Here is a 24,062-nt window from a genome sequence, read left to right on the forward strand (position 1 = left end):
GGATTCTGCTTTTTGATTTTCTCTCATCATCTGCCCTTAGCTTGCATCTCAGGATAGTGAGTACTTGTGTGTGTAAAAAAAAAACCCAGAGAAGTGGACTAATGGAGGCTAAAGAAAGAAGTGTCAAAATTTCTGCAAATAAAAAGTGTTTAAGACTTATGTCTCTAAAATGTGGTCAATTGTTTGCCGATGATAACTCATTTATGCTATGAGAAGTTGTGTGAAGAGTGTCTTTCACTCCCACGAAGATCTGACTTTGTGCATGAATGTAACGCCATCTGGTGGAGAGTTAGTGAAAGAACAACTTACATCTACAGAAAACGTTTGGGTGTCAAGTGATGTTCACACAGAGAGCTCCAGGGATAAAACATGTTTACTGTAGTACTACAGTATCCAACATATCAATGAAAACATTACCAAGGTGTGTCATTTTGCTCCATACAAGAAGAAAATATCTGTAGAGTCCCTACAACATGGCAGCAGAGTAGAAAACACGAGAAGATATGCTCAATCACACTCAAGCACACAACTGGACGAACTGACCAACCCTCGGAGAGCGATTGTTGTTCCAGGTCCTTTGTATTGAATTTGTGAAGACACGGTGAATCTCCTAATAAATACATTCTCAAATCTCTTTGAAACCAGACAAATATATACAAACTTATTCAAAGTGAAAATTCTTTTTTTCTTCTTTTTTTGTCTTTTGTTACTAAGTGTTTACATCTAAGACAGTCACTTGCAGGTGGTGAAGACCAAAATGCACACAGAAATCCCTTCTCTTAGGCTCATATGGTCATGCTTCCCTGTGTTCCTTCCTTCACAAACTGTGACTGATTGTACACACTAGTTAGTGGTCAAGACCAACACCATCTACCATCCCTTCAGATACAGCAGGCACACAAATATAAAGACACTCTGTTTGGCTCGCTGCCCTGCCTTATCACCTTTTATTCCTTCTTCTCTTCCGATGTGTCACAGAAAGCACATCCAGTTTTCCCTGTAAACAAGTACTCTTTGTCCTTTCGGATCATAAATACTGTTTTGGTAAAATCATTAAAAAGACGAGACAGAGTGTTTTTGAGTGAACATTGATACAAAAAAAAAATAAAATACACAATTGCACTGTTTTGAAGATGTTCTTTCTTCATTTCTATAATTATTTCTGGTACTTTTCCTCTTTTTGGCTTCATTGTTAAGGCCCGAAGTCTGGAGTGGAAGGGAAGCAGGAGAAGTCCAAGACGTGATCTGCTTGTGCCCATAGGGCCTACTGATAATACCCACATCACACATACAGAGGCACGCTCACAGATGAACAGTATTGCAGGGCAATATATATAGATATGTATAAAAAAAGACACTAGGGAATGGTGAAAACATCCTCTCTGTCATTTCTTTTATCAAAATCTTTCCACGTTTTTCCATTTTTCTAGTCGTGCTCATAATATCCCTTTCCTGTCCAAAGTGCCGGTGCTGTTTCAGTCTGGCTACGCTAGGAGGTGCCGTTCCTCTCTGCAGGTGACTGACAGACGGTTGTTGTGGCTGTGTTTATTGCTATAAAGTCTGTGCTCCTCCTCCTATGAAGGACACAAAAGGGAGCAAGTTTCCCTCTGAGCGATGATCTGAGGTCTCCGTTGGCGTGATTGGAGTTTGTGTGCTTTTTCTTGGAAGCTTTAAAGTCAGGCCGGTGCTGGAGGGAAACTTCTCCCGTAGGAGCTGGCTCAGGTGAAGACGTAGTTGAGGAGAAGCTGGGAGAGGAGCAGGACGCAGAGGATGAGGCAGTGACGGCCGGTTAAGGACATGCTGTCATCGGTGTGCCTCTGCAGAGACAGCTGGCGGACCCAGAGCCGCCAGGTTCCTACAAACAGAGGTCAACTGGGTTAAGAGTGTCTCAATTACAGCTCCTGTAACATGTCCTAAACAGTTATATTAACACATTTTCTCACCAATATTTACCCAATTGTTTATTATGTTATACAAAATAACGTTGACAATATATTGCTAATCTACTGGTAACGAAATAGCACTAGCAGCAATGTTAGTATCACAAAGAACAACCTGGACTGCGGTAAATATTAACTAATTAATAAAGTGCCAGGTATTCAGGTTCTCTGCAGTCAGTAACATGTTTAGTGATGCTTGTTAGAAGCAGCATGAAAATGTTTCACAAGGTGAAATGATAGTAATGTGTTGAAGTCATTAGGAAATCACTTATAATATAAAAGAACCCAAAATCAATAGACAATAAAATCACATGCTTTCCTAGCATCATACAGTCATACCTTAAAGCAATCTTTTAACTTTACCAACATGTTTATTCTAACTGGTACTAATATTCATGTTTTTAAGTGGCTCAGCCAAATTCCTGATTTGAATCTGATAGGCGAATCTGAGCAGGGTGATAAACTTTAGGGTGATGGCCAGGAGGTCTTCAAAGGCTTGGAGCTTATTGAACATACAGATGATGGTCTCTATCATTATTGTTTAATAACACTTTTTTTGTAAAGTTGATATTCATTCTGCAATGTGTTACCATCTTCCTAGAGATGGTCATTTAATTTCTTGATGGAAACAAACTTATTGGTTGAAATGAAGTCATTTTAAATCTAAATCTGCCAGTGACAGAAATGTTTGTTTTAACTGGTTTTCAGATAAACTATTAAGCTTTCATTCACTAAAGTGCAATGCGGTTTTCTGACCTTTGAATATCCTGCTGTGTCCTCTGTATGGATGTGATGGAGGCCTCGATCAGAGCAATGTCCTTCACCTCTTTACTGCAGCGAGCACATTGGCTGGAGAAGCCTGGGTAGAAAACATAGATAAGAATAAAGCATAAAAGCTTACTCTATAAAGCTTAAAGATAAAGAAAAATGAAAACCTTTGAACGACACAATTTGATTCATGTAAATTGTTTTGTACTCTAAATTTTAAATCACCCGGAATATAAAATATTTAAATATAAAGTAACTCAAAATACCTGAAACAGGGAACAACAGTCATATTTCATAGTTATTTGTATTTATCATCATACATCTTGTGTTTGAAAAATATTTAAGGTTTCTATTGAAAATTTCGTAAATCATCCAGTTTTTGAATATTTAAATAAAAGTTTATATTATTTTTCATTGATGTTCCTTTGCACCCCAGTCAGGTTTTTATTTTCTGTTTTTAAAGATGTACAGAATTCCTTTACATTTTTACATTTGTTGGTGTTTTTTTTATACAAGTCACAGTAAATCAGATATAAATAATTAAAAAAAAATTTTTTAGTCAAAAATATAAATATTTAAATATATTTATATATTTGCAAATTTGCAGTCAATATGTGGTAAAGGTCTAAATAAAATTGTTCAGTATCTTTTATGGACTGGTTGCTCCTCAAACAGAGTTGTGATAACATCTAATTGGTTAACTTGGACAATCCAAATATACAGAAAATAAATTAATTCAAGTGGTGCAGCACACCACCGTAAAGTATTTACATCAGTAGCGACACACGTATAGGTGGAACAAAATTATTATTTCTGAGAGACATATTTTTGTTACACATTCAATAAACATGTTTCTCTAAGATTAAGCAACAATTTAGAAAATTGTTAAGATTTGTCGATGTATTTAAACCTCTACAGTAAATATTTACAAAATTAATAATCCGACCTCTTTCTGGCAACCTCTGTTATGCAGATTTCAACTGCTACACAAAATAAACAAATAAATAATTTGTGGTGCAAACCAGTGGCTGAATTCACAGGAGATTATACAAAGCTGCTCTGGCTTGTCTGTAAATGAACCCTCACCTTCATTATCAGAGGACTCGTGTGTTGGTTCTGGAGTGGTGCTGCTGCTCTCAGTGTTCTGGCTGCAAGTAGACGGCTGGCTGCTGGCTTTCCTGTGCTTCCCATTTACCTCCGCCTGTAAATAATGTAAGTGTTTCCTCTTTTTAATGCATAAAAACTAACAGAAAACTAGAATAATTTGTATTTTCTGCAACAATGCAGTGTGAATACTGTTCCTATTTTAGGGAAAAGTCAAATGCAGAAAGTTTGCAGAAATGTAAGAAATAGACAAAAGCAGCCAAATAACTGTAAAGAACCTGTAAAACCTAAATAGAAAACCATAGAAGAAGAGTGAAAATTTTCAGTTAACTGAAAAATCCCACCCAAGTGTATTAGAAATCTGTGCAGAACACAGTTTACAAAGCAAAACTGTAAGGTCACAATAGGTTTATAAAATGATCTAAAAAGCCGAAGCTAGCTTCTTTAGGGTTGGAATTAAGGTTGGAAGGGTTAGATTGGGAAACCTCAGAGCGAGTGGGTTAGCTTTCTTTTCTGAAGACTGAGTATAATGCAAACAAAAACTTGAAGAGGGGTTTTATGAAACCCGCAGAAGATATGAAAAAGCTGAAATAAACAGAAGTAGTTGAAGGATATGACTACATTTTAAAATATGAATGGTGCTTCTAGCTGAAAGTACATGGAAGTAGTTAGTTTTGGAAAGGGAAAAGTTTTTAGCATAATGCTTTAGAAGTTATGGCATGTTCCATTCATTACAGTGGGGAACAAAAACATCAGAAAAAGCTGAATATTTCATAAACCACAGGACATGTCAATACCAAAAGACATAGCTGCTGTAAGATCCTAAACAAGCAGAATATGATAAAAGTTCAAGTTGCACAAAGTCTACAGCATTCACACCTATTACAGACTGATAGAATAGATTTTTTTGCTTATGTAAGTGGATTATTATTTGGGAAAAAACAAATAGGAAAAAAAGTCTACAGTATCTTTAGAATTTCAAATGGGTAGTTCAGTCTGACTAATTTACGAGGACTGTTCTGTTCATGCTATTCTATTAATCATATTTTAAAAAAGCCAAAACAAAGCTTGTGTGTGAGTGAGCACTCTGTGCTGACTTTTAATCTGTAGTTTCACCTTGTGTTGCCTGCTCCAGCTGTGGTTGTAAGAAAGCCCGTTGTGTTGTCTCTGCATTTTCTCCTGAGTCTGAATCACTCCATCCTTCTCAAACTGAACGAGACAAGCCTCAGCGTCCCACGGACGAGTGCTGAAAAGGAAAAACATGCTGCAAAAGCTGATCTTTTATGTGTTTTAGTCGTTTTGAATAGGAGAGCGTTCATACTCAAGGTGCTTGTAGGTCCACTCAGAGGTGACAGGATCCTGCTGAAAAAGTTTAGGGATCCAGAGTCTTTCTCCTCTCTCCTTTGCTTCTTTCCGCTGAGCTTCCTCCAGGACAAACTTCTCCTGCGTTGCCCTTACTTGGTCCCGATCCAGGATGGCGCTGGTCACGTGCTGCCATAGTCTGTTGGAACGTCACAGATCAGATGCTTAATAATAAATAAATAAATAATACAACAAACTGAAGACATTGAAAATGTATGCTTTTGCATTTCTCAAATCAAACTTGCGCATTTTTATTGAACAATGACCACAGTTACTGGGTTACATTGACTATATGGAGGTGTTTCAATATTTTTGACTATAAGGAAGTGTTTCCACTGCAGGAACCAGCACAGTTTACTAGGGAAGTTTTTGTTTCCCTTGCATTTCCACTGCAGACAAAAGTCGGTTGAAATCCATCAGGAAAACAGCCGTGGTTGGCAGGTAGGACCGTTTTAACATATTAAAAGGTGGAGCTACATGGTGGGAGGACCCACAAAATTTATCACTGGTAGAATAACCTACCAGTATAGGTTATTCTATAACATAACTAATATGTTATGTTACCTTTAAATAACACAACACAACACAAGTTCTGTATTTTTTAGCATTCAGCCACCCATACTGAATATCAGTGTTTTACAAAGTTTGCATCCAAATTCATTTATAAAAATAAGCCGACCTTCTTTAAGGAGGTGCAGACATCTACTTTTATCATATCCATAAAAACAGTGACAAGACAGTGCTCTCAACCAAATCTATTTAATAATTTTTTAAACCAATAAAATCGTTTTGTGTTCTGTAGTACAGAATAAATCAATATAGGTTTTACTGATCTTACAAATAATTTTTCCAGAAAAGTATCTCACACTAAATCCTTCTTAGGCACGCACAAAAACAGGCAGACAGAAAGGTTCTGGGAAATTACGTTCCAGAGAGAAAACCTTTGGTAGCCCATTAGAGGTTTACCTTTCAGACTCAAACTCCCCCTGCTGGTCTAACTGGACCACTTGTCGTTTGAGGCGACTGCTGCGGATTTCTTTTGTTGGGTTCCACAAAGTTTCCTGCAGACTGGAGCGCTTCTCTTGAATAAACACCTCGCTGTCCTGATTTTAAAAAAAAATACAGAAAAAAGATCAGGCTTACAAACATGATCAAGTCACAATGCAACCCTTTCACTGTTCCTTAATATCAGCCTGATATATGCTGTCAATGCTAATGTGATGATAATGTTAACTTTCCAGGGACGCTGTCTCAGAAAAAAGTTTTTTAGTGTTTCCAATTGCCTTGACACTCCTGCCCAGCATATGAAATGTTAAAATAGTCTTTTTCCTGCAGTGTCTGCCTTCTGCTCTTGAACCTATAATTACCAATTCTGTTCCTAATTAGAGCTGAGAATAACTGAATACCCAGGAGCAACAAATGTGAGGCGAACAGGGATGCTGAAAGAGAAGCAGAATGAAAGAGACACAAATTAAAGTAGTTAGGTAGAAGAGCTCTCACCCAGTGTCCATCAATGGTGGCCAATAATTCATCTCCCATAACGATCTTCCCACTGATCTGATTTACTGAGCTGGCGCCTCCGAGGAAAGGCTAGAGAACGGACAGGAAAAACAAGAATCAGGAAAGCTGATAAATACTTCCTACAGGGCTGTTTGCTGCTCTGCATCTTCCACTACGGGTAACTACAAAACAACACCCAACTTCTCCAGCTTGAATTACAACATATCAGACAAAAGAATGTCACCAGCACATTATTTAAAAATATATATTTCTGGAAGATAGAAAAACAGACCTTAATAATGGCCTGAAAAATCTAATTTGAATTTTTCAAGACACCCGCAGCAACACACTTATAGTTAGATTTAATATTTACTGCACTGTTATTTCCTCTTTTGCAAGCTGCTTTAGGTGAAAGTGTCTGCCAACTGTATAAACACAAACAGAGGCTCAGCATGATTTAGGAGCCCACAACATCATCATGCTCTTTAGTCAACTAAAGAGCTCCCAAACAAATCCTTAAACTGACTGAGTGGGAGACAGATTTCTGTCATAAAAATTTTTTTAATATACATTTATTCATGACATTTATTAAAATTTTGACATCGTGCATCCCAATAAGTAAACTTTTTTTATATAGCACTTTTCACAGATAAAATAACTAAGTGCTCCACAGAAAGCAAGAGTCGTTAATTATTGAATTATTTATTTGCCGGCTCTATTTTTAACTTGTTCAAAGACATACCTTTAATTTAAACTCCAATTCTGCAAAACATTTCGTCTTTTCACATTCGATGGTAACTTTCCCTCCCAACTCTAGTGTCATAGTGCCATACAGGAAACCTAGAGGAGACAAGGCATTGCATCATTAGATACATAACCCATCAGATACCTTTACATTTGCCTGTAATAGGTATGATTTTAATTCCCTAGCTAATCTAAAGCAGTAATGCATTAGGTCATGGTTATTATCCCACCATTTACTGTGAACACAATCCTAAACTGGGCTGTGACGAAGTAAGAAGACAGAAATTTCACTCTGGATAATATGTAAACATGTGAGCTGATTTTGACTACATCGAAATTTTGTGTAATTCTGAATATGGATCATGGCAGGAATACATTTCAAATAACTGTGTAACTTCTCGTTACTCTGACATGTCGGCTGCAGCAGATGGTTGTAAAAGAGGCAGTACACACATGATTTGCCTGAACAGAAAGATGACTTTGTAAACAGGGAAATGAATTTGCATATTAGCTTCCTGTATTCTCAGTCAGTTGAAGAAGAGATGAACTATGAGGTGAGTTCGTAAGAAAATAAATGCAGGAGGCCAGCACTGATTTTTTATTCAAAATAAAAGTGGAAATGTAGGAGTTAATTGCATGGTAAAAGCTATAACGATGTTTATATAGTTAACATACGCTTAGTATTTTTTTAGCTCTGGGTTTGTCTACAAATTCTGTGCATGGCCGAGTTTACAAGCAGCAAATGTAGTCCTTGCTGCCCTGCCTCTAGACACAGACTCATGAAGGGAATGGAAATTGAAGACACATGTTGTTTGATGTTCCATTTAGCTGCAAAACCTTCCTGCAGGGTGACACTGGCCGAGTTACTTCTGGAAATAACTTTGTGTTCTCGTCCTTTAGTTAATGTACCTGGCTGTCTTTCTGTGTTTAAACCCCTCTCGGACATAGACAAAGCCATGTGCTACCTTTCATCCTATAACAACAGACTGAGTGCATCTGATTAGCTGTGTTACTCTCCCAAATAAAGCCACTCAAAGAGTCATTACTGCCATTCACTAATTTCTTTAAAGTACTTTTGAATCAGTGCTTCTGTGGACGTTTATCCCTCATCACTGTACTTGAGACTGAGACTTCTTTCAGTCACAGAGAAAAAAGGGACCATGGTGGACAAAATAGATAGTACAAGAGATTGTCAAGTGTTTTTGTAATAGAAATATTACCTTTGCAGTGAGCGTAGGGCATGGTGATAGCATACTCCTCGTCTCTGCTCAGGAACAGAAGTCTAGCTTTGCCATCTAGAATAGCTGATAGAGAGTTACCTGCAAGAGAAAACAATGGACTGTTACTCACTCTTGTTGGTAATTCTTGATACTAGTATTAAGTTGTCCAAACACTGTGATCAAAATCGGTGTTAAAGCTGCAACCACGTGGCTGTGGTTATATCCCAATTTAAATAATTGTATAAACTAGTCTTTGATGAGGTTTCTTTACTTTTGATGAACAAGACACATGTGTACCATAGAACTTGGACTTGGCCAGGATGCTTCCCCCGATACAGAAACCGTCCTTCCTGTTGCAGATATAAAATGCAGAGATGGGAGGATGGTGCGACACCTGATGAAAAACACAAGGAGAGAAACATTTAAGCAGCAGAGCGAGACAACCTAAGTGTCAGATACCAAGCTTTAAAATTTATAGTTGCAGCATTGAGTAGCTGTGTGATTTGCCCCATTTTGTTTGTCATGCTGTGCAAGACATTTCACACAATGGATGAGTCATTCCCCGCTTTTCAGAGCTTTAAATCTGGGTTAACCTGCTCGGCTATGTAGAACGTGCAGCTGTCAGGTCTGAGGATGGAGCCAGCAGCAGCGAAATGTCTCCCCCAGAATTGGATTGTAAGGCTTTTTCAGACCCTGGAAATACAAAAATAGTCTCAATTAAAAACACCATGTAACATGACTATCCTTCATGTTAGTTTGTTTAATTAATCAAAGTAGAAGTAAAAAAAAGGAAAAGTAAGATATAGTCAAATATTCTGACTAAAGCATCAGTATAAAGTGGCCATCTGTAGGCTGTATAACAACAGATAAGTCTATGAATCCATGTATACGTATGGTTCAAAAGGAGTCAGCAACAAAAGTGCTGAGTAAGGCTGGATTGATCTACAGCCATTTTCTACTGGCTCCAGTGCTGCTTCCACACAGCAAATAAATCCCCAACAAGTGGAAGCGAGAGGAAAATGTCTTCCTGACATTTTTACTGTAGAAATTTGTTAAGCAGCTCACACATAAAATGCTACTTGATGTATTTTGTGGTAATTGATGAGCCCTGAAATAACAACAAAAATGCAAATAGCCAAAAATATTGCTGTGCAGCTGAGCACAAGAGTCTAACTGAGAACAAGGAGACAAGAGGATGTTATAGTTATCAGACAGCAAATTCTCTTATATTTAGATAAAAATCACTGAGCCTCAGTAAGATGATCATTTGATCAGCTAATCAGGTTCCTTGTTTTAATGGATAGTTATAAAACACTATACATAAGTGCTTTCAGATTTGACTAACAAGGCTTTTCATTGTTACTGAAGAAGTAACACTCAAAGGAAACAACCTTCTAGTATCGGTATAGAAAAGAAGTCAGAAGAAAAACAGAAATTTAAGAAGGTATTTAAAAAGAAACTTTCCATTACAGCTTTTCATTCAAGTTGTGACAAAGGGAGAGAAAGCCAGACTTTCAGCAGATAACAGGAAGGTTGTCATGGAACATGCTGGATTTGTAAATGCTGCCAGCCTTCTGGAAAACTCAGTTAAAATAAGAACAGGCATTTGCCAGGGAAAACACAGCAAGTCAATTGTCTGGTAATGCTAGCCATGGTAACTCCTCCGTTTGATTTAATGTGAAACTAAAATAATAGGCTCCAACAATTAAAAGTGATCATACCTTTGGCTTTTTGTAGAAGCCAGACAAATACCATCTCAGCACCTGCTTGATCCGACCGTATGCACTTTCTTCTAGAGAAGCCCTGCGGTTAAGTTGGGAAAAGAACATTTCCAAAGATGAAGGAAAATGTAATATGTAGTTAGAATGTAAACTGTTTACCTACTTTTGAATAAACACTTATGAATAAAACATTACTAACTCTGATAGCAGATCAGCATGATAATAGTAGTCAGACAGCTTGTCCAGGAAGGAGCGAGGTTCAAGGATGAAGGTCGGTAGCACCACCTTTGACAAGTCCATGCCTGGTCGCAGCTGTTTCAGCAGGCCCCAGATTAGACCTTTGTTCTCGTCTGATACAGTCTCAACCTGAGTAGCTTCACCAGCCTAAACAAACACAAAGCCACCAGCAGCAAAAATGTATGCAGTGACTTGCTGATTTGAACCAAGAATGACAGTGAAGTGACTCTGGTTGTTCAAATGAGGTGTGGTTTCAAGCTTTATAAAAAAAAAAAACTTCTGGTCACTAAAACTGAGGAATGGTTTTGAGAAAGTGAGAACCATTCAAAATATATCTGAGCAATGGCCCTATGAGTGCATAATCATGAATAGATGGGATGAGGAGGAGAGCTACCGTTCAAACAGAGCCTAATCCCAGAACCAGCCTGTTTACCTCAGCCATCTCCTCTGTACTCTGCTCCACATAAGCTGTAGCTTGTGGCCCAGGGTGGCATTTCTTCTAACGGCTCTATGTCGCTCTCCTCTGTCAGCCTTCCGCCGTTCTCATTGCCCGTTGTGTCCCAGTCGTCATGAGTCTCACGCTCCGATTTGTCTGATGAACCATCATGCTCCATGTGACTCAACCTGAGAAAAGCAGAGAAAAAGCACAAAGGTAAGTAATATGCTCCAATCGGTCCAGAAAACCAACCAGATCACAGCTTTCTCCTGTTGAAAATTATGCTGTTTTTTACTGTAAAATTTCAATTATTTTGAGTGAGAGGCAAGCTTTGAAGCTTCTGGAAATAATATTTAGGGTGGATTACAAACAGACGGACTTTTAACAATTACATTTCAAATAGAGTTTGTTCATATATCTTTATGTTATGGAAGAAGACAATAATCAACCCATATTTAGTGTTTATTTTATACTGGATTTTATTAATAAGGGAATAACAAACATCTGATTTAATGAACTAAAATTAATTTCACAAGACCAGAATGTATTTAGAGATGGAGATTGTTGCTCACAGAGTTATAAACTGCATTTGTTTAATGATGCAGATGCCTACAACAAATATTTGATGTACACACCTGGAAAATGTACTCTATTTGAGAATAAACAACCCATGGTAATAATAAAGCGGATCAGTGTAACATTTATTAAACTAAATTAGTGGAGGCTTTGTTGGCTTGGGAGCAAAAAACTGACCACTATCTAAGTGGTTAAGATCTTTAAGAGGCAGCGACTGTACATTATGTACATGTGAAGACACGTACGGCAACATCCAATTCTAATTCAAGCTGCATCTACTGTAATGCGGACTAAACTAATCAAACCTCAGATCCGCAGCCAGAAAACCAGAGCACTGGCAGAAAAGAAAAACGAATAGAAAAAGTCATTCATCAGCCTGCGAATGACCACATTAAAGAGAAGTGAGAATGCAAATTATGAGTAGCGATGATGGGTGGCCTGAGAGAAACGTCCTTCAGGCATTTATTACCTCCGCTTGAAAGCCGCAGAATAGTTAAAAAGACCGTCGTCACAGTCGCTCTCGGTGGTGGCTATTTCATAAATCCTGCACCTATCCTGGGAATAGTGGACGGCAATTGCACTGTCACCTGCTTTCAAAACCAGACTCAGTTATGTAACTATGGTCAGAGACAACCAGGAAGCAGCTCATGTTCTTTAACAATGGAAGACAGTTCAGTTCTTTCAAAGCTCCCCCAGGGCATGGCAGTCCTGAAGAACTACATTCCGGCAGAATTACTACCTAAACCACAGTCTGTTAGTTTAAACACAATAATGCAAACTGCTTTCCCTTACCGTCAAAGTAAACAGCATATGGAGAAGTTCTTCCACAAGAATCCAACAACTGATAATGTTATCAGTAAATCCAAGCACAGTTGTAGCCTGGCTTTCTCTCACCTTCTCTCCTGTGTGTGTAAATGGCTTCTGTCAGCTGACAACAGACTCAGCTTTGTCCCTCTAACACTCCTCTACCTGCTTCCTGAATGTGCCTGTGAGGCAAGGTGTGTATGAAAAGCCTGTAATGGCTGATTTGCTTTTTATGTGGTGTGCTCCATCTTCCTGCTCCCTTGTCAGTCATGTGAACGAATAGGGTGCTGAGATTGGTCAGGGCACTGACCAATCTCAGGGTGCTGAGGAAAGAGAGGAGGGGTTGCAGGAAGGGATGGCTGGAGGGAGGGTTCAGGCATGGAGAAATCGAGAGGGAAACATGAGGAGGGGAGCTAATGTAAGATGTAAACAGCTCACAGGGGAGAAGGATGGGGGCTGCAACAATCACAGGTAGCAATTTAATGAGAATTCAACTGGAATATTTAGAGCAAAAATGACTATTTTACACATGTTTACCACACAAAATAATCTAAAACAAAAATGATTGATAATCATCTGCTAGCTATATTGGCATACTGTCAATAGTATGCCAATATCTATTGGCATATTATTGCCAATAGATAATAGTATGCCTCCTAGGTCTTCTCCATTGACCTAGGAGAAGATCAATGGATGCTTCTCCTAGGTCTTTGCTGAGTAAAAGTGATAGATTTTCTTTTCCTGCTCACCTGAAAGCTCACTCATTGAGGCAGAGCTGCTAAGACTGCAGTCATGATCAGGTAAAAGTACTACACCAAAACGGTTGTGAAAAAGCAACTAAAGAATTATTTTTGTTTTAAATCCTTAAAAACTCTGAGGAGTTTTGTTCAAGACCACTTTAAACAGGCTGGCAAGGACCTTTGCACAATATAATTTAGATTAGGCTTTTCTTACTACTATTCAGATATTTCAACTTATCCTCCAGTCACAACAAGCTGTCATCTTCAGCTACTTTACATGAAGACACTGAAATATTTTTGCACAAACACATGGACAGTTTGATGTGAAAGAACAGCTGTTTGATGTGAAAGCACAGCAGGTACACAAACAAATCTTCAGTGTTTTAGAAAAGAGAACTGCTTTAAAGGTACAATTGTCACTCAGCGAGTGTGCTGACAGATTTGAAATCATCTGAAATCATCAGATGAAATCTGAAATCACCATGAAATTGACCATTTCATGGTAAAAAGCATTTACCATGAACCAAGACTGCTAAATAAAATGGTAAAAATGGTAAATGGCTTGTACTTGTATAGCGCGTTAGCATGTCCAGAGGATCCCAAACTGTTTCACACTACCTTCAGTCATTCACCCATTCATGCACACATTCACAAGCTGATGATGGAAAGCTACCGGATAGTACCCACAACTGCCCTATAAATCATGAATTTATATGATTTATTAACCACATGCTTTAATATAATCACAGGGAAGTGTAAGGAGGGAGAATCCAGCATAGCATTTTCTCTGCTTGATACCAAATTTGAAGAAAAGCAGATCATTTCTGGCCAAGGAAGCAAATAGACATATGCATACAAGTATTTCTGGAGCTATTTGTAAAATCACTGTGCACATTGTGGACTCATTGGACAGATGGATTGAGAGATGATTGTCAGTCAGCATTTCCTGCTGAGATAGAAAGAACAGACTACTGGTACATACAGAAGGTTTCCCCAGTGAATCCATGATTTTTACCCTACTATTCTAAGCTGTTCATAAGGATGTATTGAATATATACTTCACACAGAGCGATGTGGTAGTTGTGTATTACTCACTGTTGCAGCTCTGTAGCAGTGAGTGGAGAAGACTGCAGGAGCTGGAGTATATGTGAAGAATCGGAAGCCATGCAGATATCGCCCTCCTTTTCAGGTCTGGGAGACATTTTGTAGAGACTGCTACTGCTTAGAGCCAGCTCCAGGGCATCCATCCAGCACCGGCCTGCAGGCAAAAGATCCAAGAAGGGAAACGTGTGTTATTAGTATGTTCTAATGTCCAAAAAACAATGTATCAGGCATGAAACAATATAGTACTCAAAGAGTAACAACAGCTCACCATCAGACTCAGATGCAGCTCTGAAGATCAGGTAGTTGCTGGGTAAAGGCTGCTGTGATGGAACCAACATTTTCTCCTTTTGGACCCTAAAGAGAGAAATCAAACACAAGGACTCAGTGCTGTTTATATGGTAACACCAAAAACATGACTTAAAGAAACATGAGAAAACAGTAGAAAGCTTTTGGTAATTTTATTGAAAGAAAAGTATGATATTTGTTCAGAAAATAGAGTAAAAAAATAGTATGTTTGAGTTTTATTGCTGTCTGAGTGTGATCATCTGTACCAAAATGGCATATTATACTATTTATTCACTTGTTTTGATATAAATGGGTGTTTATCCATGTCTAGAGACTGCTTCATGCAAACATAGAGAGTTAGTCATCATTTAATGTTGTTTAAGCTTATACGAAGCCTATAGCAGTACCCCTCCCATACCTATTGGTGCACACTTTTGTTTAGCAGCACAAATAGGGTTATTACACTAGCTCCTAACTAAAGGAGATAGTGGGCAACAAAATAAGATAATCAGTCTTATTTAGATAACACTGTGTCAAATGTAATGTCAGTAAACTAAAGGAAGAAGAACTCTTGATGGCGTATATCAGTTAGACAGTGTTATTTTCTAAAGAGCAAAGTATTAAAAATGAATAGCATTTTGTGCACCTAGTATAATTTAGCAGGTTTATTCTATTTTTGTTTAGTCAATGTTTATGCTAAAGACTTTGGGTCTGTTGAATTTGAATTTTAGCTCAGTATTGCCAAACCAAAAACTCCTTCAGTTCATTTGTCCTTCATCAAACGTATATCTTATATAACACATTTAGTGTTTATATATATTTTTCTCTTTCATTGCTTTGAAATGCTACTCCATGTTATCAATTGTTAATGCTGTCATTAATTTAGGAAATTTTGTCTCAGTCTTTATCAACTCCATTTCAAAGTAATTATCACAACTATCAAAAACTTCTAATAGAACTGATTTGAACTGTGACCCTAGGCCTGTCACGATAGCAAATTTTGCTCAGCGATTAATTGTCTCAAAAATTATTGCGATAAACGATAATATTGTTTGAAGACCTTTTTACACTGATTTAATGGAAATGATGTAATAATGCATATGATTTCTTGCCAAAGTTAGATACACTTTATTTTCAAAAGAACACTAAACACTTGAGCTGATAAACAAAACAACCAAAAACAAAACTAAAATGGATTCTCAGTCTCCATTAACAAAAAACTCACTTGAAAAAAAAAACTAAACAACATAAAGCCAAAGTGGAAATAAATACTGCATTCAACCAAAAGAGTGCAGATTATGAAGTGTGTATATTATGTTGCCCTTCAGTAATAATTAGATTTAAATAGAGGAGATGGGCACATCGACTACCTGATGCAATAGTTCACACTACATGATTTTTTGCTCCTATTTTTCCCCTTACAATAATCTTAAAACGTTGGTCTTTCTAAGATTGTGTGGTGTGTTACGGTAGATCGTTGTTGCCGCTCCGATCTAAATCAGGGGTTTTCCCCGACTGGCATCTTAACGCAGCCTGTTCAATGTGACAGGTAGCCAATCAGAAAGCCCGGATTCTCCTCCGCGTTTTCTGAGGGGAAATTACGTCGGGGAATCCCAAACAGCTGATACGGCGCAACCCGAAGTCCAGCGGACATTGGAGATGATATGTGGAAACAACATTAATGTTTATTCAATATGCAAAGAATATAGAAATGACAAGAGGAGGAGTTGGAGCGAAATTGCTACCGCAGTTGATAAACCCGGTAACTTTTCAGCTGTTCTTCGTTGACGTGACGTAAATAGGTTATAATGATTTTCATTCAGTCAGGACTTTACGCTGACACTAGCAACATGCATTGCAGGTAGATTGTAGTAAAGCATTGATTAATGCCTGGTTTTAAAATTAGTTCACTGAACTTGTAGCGATTATTTTGTGCCCATTGTTGGACACCACACGGCAGGAACGAACCGTTATACCTAGGATTTCTGTCGGGTAATGGACCCCAAATCCCAGTTTGACAAGTAAGTCATTAAACATGCCAAACCTTGATAGCCCAGATGGATTTCTCCAGTGGATGGTAGAGCTTGAAGCAGAAGCCGTCTTTCTTGGAGGGTCTCTCGATCAGCTTGCATGCACTAAGAAGGATGGTGCCCACCCAGTGGTCTGGTGTTGGTGTCTTATAGATCAGCAGCACACCAGGCCTTAAGGCACACCACAACTTGGTCCAACTCTTTAAAGAACCACGAATCTAAAGAAATCACATGAATGAAATAAGTAACATGTACAACAAAAACTAGATATTTTTTTTAAAAAACGTGTAAAAACAACCTGTTTATCCTAGACCCAAAATATTTGTAATATAGTGTAAAACGCTATTCTATCAACTCCTAAGGAAATGTAAGTAAACTTCTTAATTTGAAATTTAGCAAAGCAAATAATTTGACTAGCCTAAAACAACAAAAGGTTTAGTCAGTGAAACAAAAGGCTGGTTCGATAAGTTAATACATATGTAAACATCTCATTTAAGTTGAATAAAAATACATCTAACAAACTACCATGTCTAGGTTTTAAGCATACTTACTAAGACAACATTAAATAATATTAAGTGTAACATTTTAAACGCAAAATGATTAGCAATTGTGTAAACAATCATAAATATTGTCCTGCTTGAGCCATTCTCAGACCTTGAGCCAATTGGACATGACAACAACACTGGGGTCCTTAAGTGCAGTGGAGAGTTCCTTCGCTGCCCGCTTCTTCTCTTGCCGATAATTTTGCTTTTGAACCTGAAGAGAAAAATAAAATGATACTGAGTCATCAGTCTCACAGTGAGAAAACGATGTTATATAAGCCAACACTAGGTGGAAGCAGAGTCAAACTAGCTGAAATATTCATTTGAGACGTGTCACACAAATCGGAAGCATTAAATTGCGTTTTAAAAGGTTCCCAAATAGCCACTTGACCTACTTAATGACAAAGAAACTGTAGCACAATAAGGCTCAACATTTTCTCAGTTTCTCAAGCAAGGAAGTGACGTGTACCTTGAGAGACTCCTTTCGAGCCAGCTTCTCGGTGGGGGAGGGGCTGTCCTTTTCAACGCCATTAAACATCCTGGACTCAGACTGGAGTCAAGAGGGAAAGAAAGTAAAAAGAACCTCTTTGAAACAAACAAACCCTGGAAGCTGTAAAAGCCTTGGAAAAGATTTAATTTTAAATGGGAAAAAATTACCTTGTAGAAGCTCATATTGAACCATACACACAAAAAAAGGTGGAATTAAGCTTTTTAATATCGCTGACAACTAAAAATGATCTGCTATGAAGGCTTATTAAGTTTGCATTTGATAACACTCAGAATTTAATGTTCCGTAACGCTTGTGAGAAGCAAGAATGTGGCTTTTTCTATGAATTGTGAAACTGAACATTCAGTGGCCACAAACCAACAAACCTTAATGATTGAAGTTGCAAGAGACAAAAAGTGCATATCAGTTACCGGTCAAACATGCCAATTAATTTTCTGTAATGTTTTATATATATATTTCAACTTCTGTAAGTGCAACAAATAATAATCATTACACAAAATATCCAGTCTTAAAGAGACGTACACAGCTATATCCTTGTGTAAGTGAAAGTATGCACCGACTGAACTGTCTTCAGTCGAGGTTGTTCTTTACTTGCCTATAGGATAGATGACAAGGGAAAGGACCAGTGATGCAGCTGCACACAGGGATATTATCTTATATAAGGTATAAGGCAAAATAGTGAGGATGAGCAAGGCAAAGCGACATGTGGGCAGGAGACGAGACAAGATGAGATCAAATGGTTTCCACTTGCAACTTTTGTTGGAAGCCATTATCGTCTTATCACATAACAATAAGAAAAGATTGTCTTGCAAAAGCAGTTTCAAGATGGGTCAATGTTGTCAATCATTTGCCTTGAGGCAGTAAAAGACACAGTTCCCACCATGGCCTTGATGTATAAAATGCAGCTTTGTAATAATTTTACAAAACAAGCAGCCGTTTGCATTTTTGGTTTGCTTACAGTGGCTTGCAAAAGTTTTGATACCTCTTAAACTTTTTTCATATTTTGTCATGTTTGAACTTCAAATTGTTTTTTGGAGATTTTAAGTGATATGTGTTTGGTATGTCCCTATCAGAATATGCTGATTTAAAGACTGAAATGTAGGCATATTTCTTTCTTTCTTTATTTTTTATTTTTTGCAAAATTGCTTGTAGTAAATTTATTCAGATTGGATTTGTAAGTCTTGCTACAGGTTCTCAATTAGATTTATGTCTCCACACTATTTAGGGTCATTGTCCTACAAAAAAAGGTGAACCTCGGTCTCAGGTTTTTAGCAGTCTCTAAAAGTTTTCTTCAAGGATTTCCCAAAATTTGATTCCTTGCATCTTTTCGTGGAATTTGACTCCATATCTGACCAGTTTGCATGCTCCTACTGAAGAAAAGCCGTCCCTCAGCATTATTATGTCTACACCATGTTTTGTTCCTACATCATGTTTTGAAGTAAGAATTGTGTGCTCAGGGTGATGGGCTGGGTTAGTTCTTTTAAACGTAGCATAAAATGTAGAGCATTTAAACCTAGTTTGCTTACATGCCTGTTGCAAACTACAAAGTTCGTAAGGCTTTCTATCAATAGTGGCTATTTGACCATAGTAGTCAGCCTAGTTTACCCTGAACAGATTCTCCCTGTTTGCTCACTGATGTTCTCTAAGAAATCTTTAAGGCCTTCATAGAACAGCTGCATTTTTAGTTATAGAAATTAGATTATGCATAGGTGGTGTCTATTTACTAAGGACTCTCCTAAAGCCTGTTAATTACAGGCTTTAGAAGATTTAATAGTATCAACTTAAAAGTACCTAAATACAAATGCACAGCAACACACTTTCTACAGTTTTATTGTCAAAATACTTTTTTCTTTTTTTAGGTGCACAAGATCTAAAACACTGAAATTAGTTACTTTAAACTGTGAAAAAGTTTGTGTGAAAACATTTGCAAGGCTTTGAATATTGGCTTTATATGCATTTGATTATAACTTTCTAAAAAGGGCCTAAAAGTACTTGAGTTCATAAATGAAGGCATCAAAAACTGAAAGCTTTGCCATCTTGTGCATGTTCCAAATTGTTAAAGAAACAATGAAAAGAAATGATGCTAGAATGTAAGAGCAGCTGTGTTCCTGCCCACACAGGAGATTTATTGTGATGTAGGTTGGGGAACTGCCCAATCAGGAACTGCAGTCTTACCTTGCTGTCTGGTGATTGGGCAGGACTAAGTTCACTACTCAGCATGGAGAGAGCGTTCCTGTCTGTCTCACTGCCTGGTGGGAACCCACAACACACAGTCACATACAAATGCGCTCAGTGATTAAACCTGCAGACAAACAATTAAAGCGCAGCAGCCACCAAAGCATCTAACAAGCAGCAGGTCATGTTTGTTCATTTATTAATGGGATAAATACTCTGCAGCACAGCACGGCATATTTCCACAAACACAGGAATCCACCGGCAAAGGTTTCTGAAATATCACTGTTACCCAATTTCACACACAAATTTACATTTCACAATTGTCAGCTTTAAAGCCTCTTACCTGGGCTGAAGTTGTAGATGTCATTGTCTCCTCCATAAGACAAGTTCCGGGTGAGTGTGCGGGGGTCAATTTTAGGTGGAGAGGTGGCGCTAGGGCAAAGAGAAAGCCTCCGTTGGAGTAAATTCTCCTCCTTCATCCTGACAACTTGCTTGTCCTTTATAGAAGTAAACAAAGCAAGATAACAAAGCTAAGTCATTCAAACGCACTCCTTTTTCGTGTAGATCTATGTGCCCTTTCATTCTTCTCCGACACTAACAAAGCCATACTGTACACGAACATGCCAGCCTGTTCACATAGCGACACGGAGCATGGCAGTGACAAGCAGTTCAGACTGCACATTGCCAGTCAGTGACAGAAGGAGGCCTCTAACCCACTCCAGTGCGTCTGTCCACACTGATTCGCCGTCCAAAGTGACCCCAAACACAACAGCCACAACCTTTCTAATGTCTAAACGTGATTCGTGCAAACACAGAAAGCTTTCACTGACATTGTTTCATTACCACAAAAAAAATCTACAAATGAATTGTATGAATTACTACAAATGTTTACAAAATGAAATTGTGAATCTGCAGGTTGTTATTGCTGTTGTGCCGCAATAACACAATAGCGATACACTACTTTTCAGCTGTAGTGTATGACAGCTGAAAAGTACACTAAAGCATCTAACAAGCATCTTTCTCCCCTTCCTTTCATATTTTTGCATTTTAATTGTAGTGATTATTTTTTATGCACATTATTTTGATAAATACATGCAGAAATATTGATTATTTTCATAACAAAAAATCCTTAAAAGTACTTGACAGAAATCATCAGATTGACTATTTGTAGGGTATAGGACTCATTTTGATCTACAGTGCCACCGATTGATTTGTGAACTTTTAATATAGTCAATCACTTCAATATAGTTAGAAGAAGAATAGCGCTGTACATTATAACGTGCAAATACTGTGATTGCAATATCAGTGTGTGCTTTGTTTACATCGCAAGGACTGTTTGGAGAGCAAACATTGCTGGCTAATATATTTTAAGAGTTCTGAAGTTGCCATTTTCATGTTGTTGTGGCCATTTATGTTAAATTTGTGGATTGTAATTTCTACCAATTTAGTTGTCTTCTTTGGGTAGTTAGAATATATTTATGTTAATTTAGAACCAAAATTTGTAATTAATTATTATATTTTGAATTGTTTAGATTACGTTGTTAATTGTTAGACCCTCCCATTAATTTGAGTAATTAAGAACACAGTGGGTGCTTGGTGGAGGTTTATTGTTTGGTAAATGTCTGGTGTGCTGACCAGAGGTTTTGTAAATGATTTTTTGACCACTTTTTAGAGCTTCAAACATTAAATTGAGATTTCTTTTCGTTTTTGACTAAGTTGCAAGTACATCTTTTGGTAATTACTTTGTCTCTACTTTTGCAAGAAATAAATCATATATAATGTTACAAAACAATCAAGTCGGAAGTGCGTGCAAATCAAACCACCTGTTACTACCCACGGCCTTTGTTGGAACTTTTGGTTTTTTGGAACATAGAAGGCTGCGACACATGTGAATGTAATATTTGGGAAATAGGACAGATTCTCACACCAGCAAAAGTTCAATACACCAATATCATTAACAATATTCCCAAAAATGCTAATGGTCACATAGAGCAGGAAGAACAGATTAGAAAGCCGGAGGAATGAAAAAAAAAACCACACAAACAGGAATGTATCGTATCTGATATTGTCATTGCATTATTTACAAATATTATATTCATCGTAAGATTTTCTAGTGTATGCATGTATGTAAACTTTATTTAACCAGGCATGTCTCCTTGAAATAAAAAATCTTTCAAAAGACCTGGCCTAATATCGTGCAGCCCTAGAGAAGAACAATCATGGCTACATTTAGTGCATGTCTATTGATTTTAAATTTGAACATAAAGCAGTGGAGAAGGAAAACAAAACAACAACCCTTGTTTTGATTTCCTCCTTCACTGAGGAACTATTCATAGTACACAATTAGCAACTGCTGAGGGTCACAGCTGCTTTCAGACAGGATCATAGCACTTGTTTCAACAGGGTCTGAGCTGGTTACTGCAAATTAGGGGTAATGCTAAAACAGTGCGGTTAATGCAGGATATCCGTTACCATCTGGGTGTGTGTGAAAAGCCATGCTCCACTCCAATCAATGCAGTCCTATTCATTTCCACTAGAAGACGAAGCACGAATAACAGACGACACCCTCTGACACTCAGCCTACAGAGTCGACTTTCCTGCAGCTCCTAATTTACAACATCCGAGAAAAATCCTGCAGAAATCCCATTCATACACTGATTCATATTTTAAACCTCCCACATTATTCTACTGTGAATATATTGAGGATTATGAAGTATGTCATATTACTACACTGAGTTACTATTTGGGGCACAAAAACCTGAACTTTAACGAATGTCTGGAAGTCTGAAACTTGAAACCGCAGGACAGGCTGTTGAAATTTTAACCACTTAAGTGAGCCCTCCTTCTACAAGTACATTCCTAAGCATATCAATAATACAAAAAGCATTTTCACATCCTCATCATTCCCACTCCCCACTTCTACCCATTGTCTACTCTGCCTGGGTGACTCATTCTATCATCATCCTAACTGTGCTTTCATCTCAAATGTTCCAGTTTTTTTAAGGTTTGATTTTTATCCTCTGCTCTAAAAAAAAGCAATCAAGTAGAAATTTAAAAGGCAGGGAAAAGGGTAAATTTAAATAGACCTTTATTTGTCTTTGTGGGGCAGGTCTATAAATAGCTCACTTCTGCTGCAGTGCATACGTGCATGTGTAGTACAGTGCTGAACCCTGTATGGGGTGCGAGCAGCATGGGAAAAATCTAGAAGCTTTAGCATTACACAACGGGAGCACAATGGCAATCCCACCGTACAGAATCTCAAAATTAAAAACCATTTGCAGACCATAGATCTGATTATGAGCAAAGACATGCAGATAGCAGGAACAGCAAACGCAGCTAATTCTGATAGCTGCAGAGCTTGAACAGAAAAATAACCACCACCTAAGCTCATTAGGAGCACATTGCATGACCTAAACTGAACATGGCAGTGGCATGTCTAATGTCTTTTCTGTTACAAACAGGTATGAGAAGTCCTTACTAAAGAGTAAAAGAGTAAAATAACACAGAAGTCACTTTTACTTAAAACCCCAAATATTAAAATATCAGTAAAATCATCGTAGTGTTCGGTGGACCCACATGAAGACAACAGAAAGAAATGGAGGAGGATCAGGTTACATGATAAAACTAGGGATAAATTTAAACTATAATTTCCATGCTCTCAGTTTCCCTGACCTTGTTTCAACACAAATATAACGTGGAACTATGCAAGAACTCAACCCTCACCACTCACAGTACCCAGTGAGTAAAGTTTGACAAACTAAGCCAACATTTACTCAATCTACAATGCAATACTGTGCAGGTGCTGGGCTAATATTTACCCTGAGATACAAGCCCCTTGTGGAAACTTCAATGGTACCAGAACAACATGAGACCAGTAAGAAACACATACTCTTCTCCCAGAAAGTAGCTTCAAACCACGGAAAAAGAAAACATAAACATATCTTAAAAATTCAAAAACAACAAGTTCCTTACCAATCATTACACTGTCGAGGTGCAAGCGCTTGACATGGAGCCTGTTTGTTTTTAGTAATCATTGCACCACCTGGGACAGTTGGAGAAGAGGGGGGGTGAAAGGGAACACTGACATGTTCTAACCTGTATGTTTTATTAAGCTTCAATGATCTGACTCAGATAAATATTAGCCTCAATAATGATCATACAAGTTTGGGCTGCAAAATAGAGGCTGAAAGCTTGAATGGAGAGGATTTCTTGTCAAGAACTGCTGCTAAATATAAGAATATAAAAACTGCACCTCTACTTAAAAAC

The 24,062-nt window shown here is 37.8% G+C and overlaps 1 protein-coding gene across 1 annotated transcript; it reads right to left on the minus strand.

Annotated features, from left to right (window-relative positions):
• Positions 1–355: 355 nt before the first annotated feature.
• osbpl5 (oxysterol binding protein-like 5) lies at positions 356–23,790 on the minus strand. The gene is given in 26 exon segments (XM_032585412.1): positions 356–1,835; positions 1,837–1,855; positions 2,697–2,799; positions 3,795–3,909; positions 4,929–5,058; positions 5,134–5,313; positions 6,141–6,277; positions 6,675–6,764; positions 7,417–7,514; positions 8,639–8,737; positions 8,936–9,032; positions 9,232–9,261; positions 9,263–9,331; positions 10,360–10,441; positions 10,559–10,743; positions 11,030–11,083; positions 11,085–11,220; positions 14,248–14,410; positions 14,525–14,576; positions 14,578–14,610; positions 16,586–16,789; positions 17,226–17,327; positions 17,583–17,663; positions 19,797–19,870; positions 20,140–20,293; positions 23,769–23,790. Coding segments are annotated over 25 exon segments (2,586 nt in total). The 5' UTR covers positions 20,276–20,293; positions 23,769–23,790; the 3' UTR covers positions 356–1,718.
• Between the last annotated feature and the right edge of the window lie 272 nt (positions 23,791–24,062).

This window comes from Xiphophorus hellerii, chromosome 2, assembly GCF_003331165.1.
Source record: "Xiphophorus hellerii strain 12219 chromosome 2, Xiphophorus_hellerii-4.1, whole genome shotgun sequence".
Taxonomy (NCBI): domain Eukaryota; kingdom Metazoa; phylum Chordata; class Actinopteri; order Cyprinodontiformes; family Poeciliidae; genus Xiphophorus; species Xiphophorus hellerii.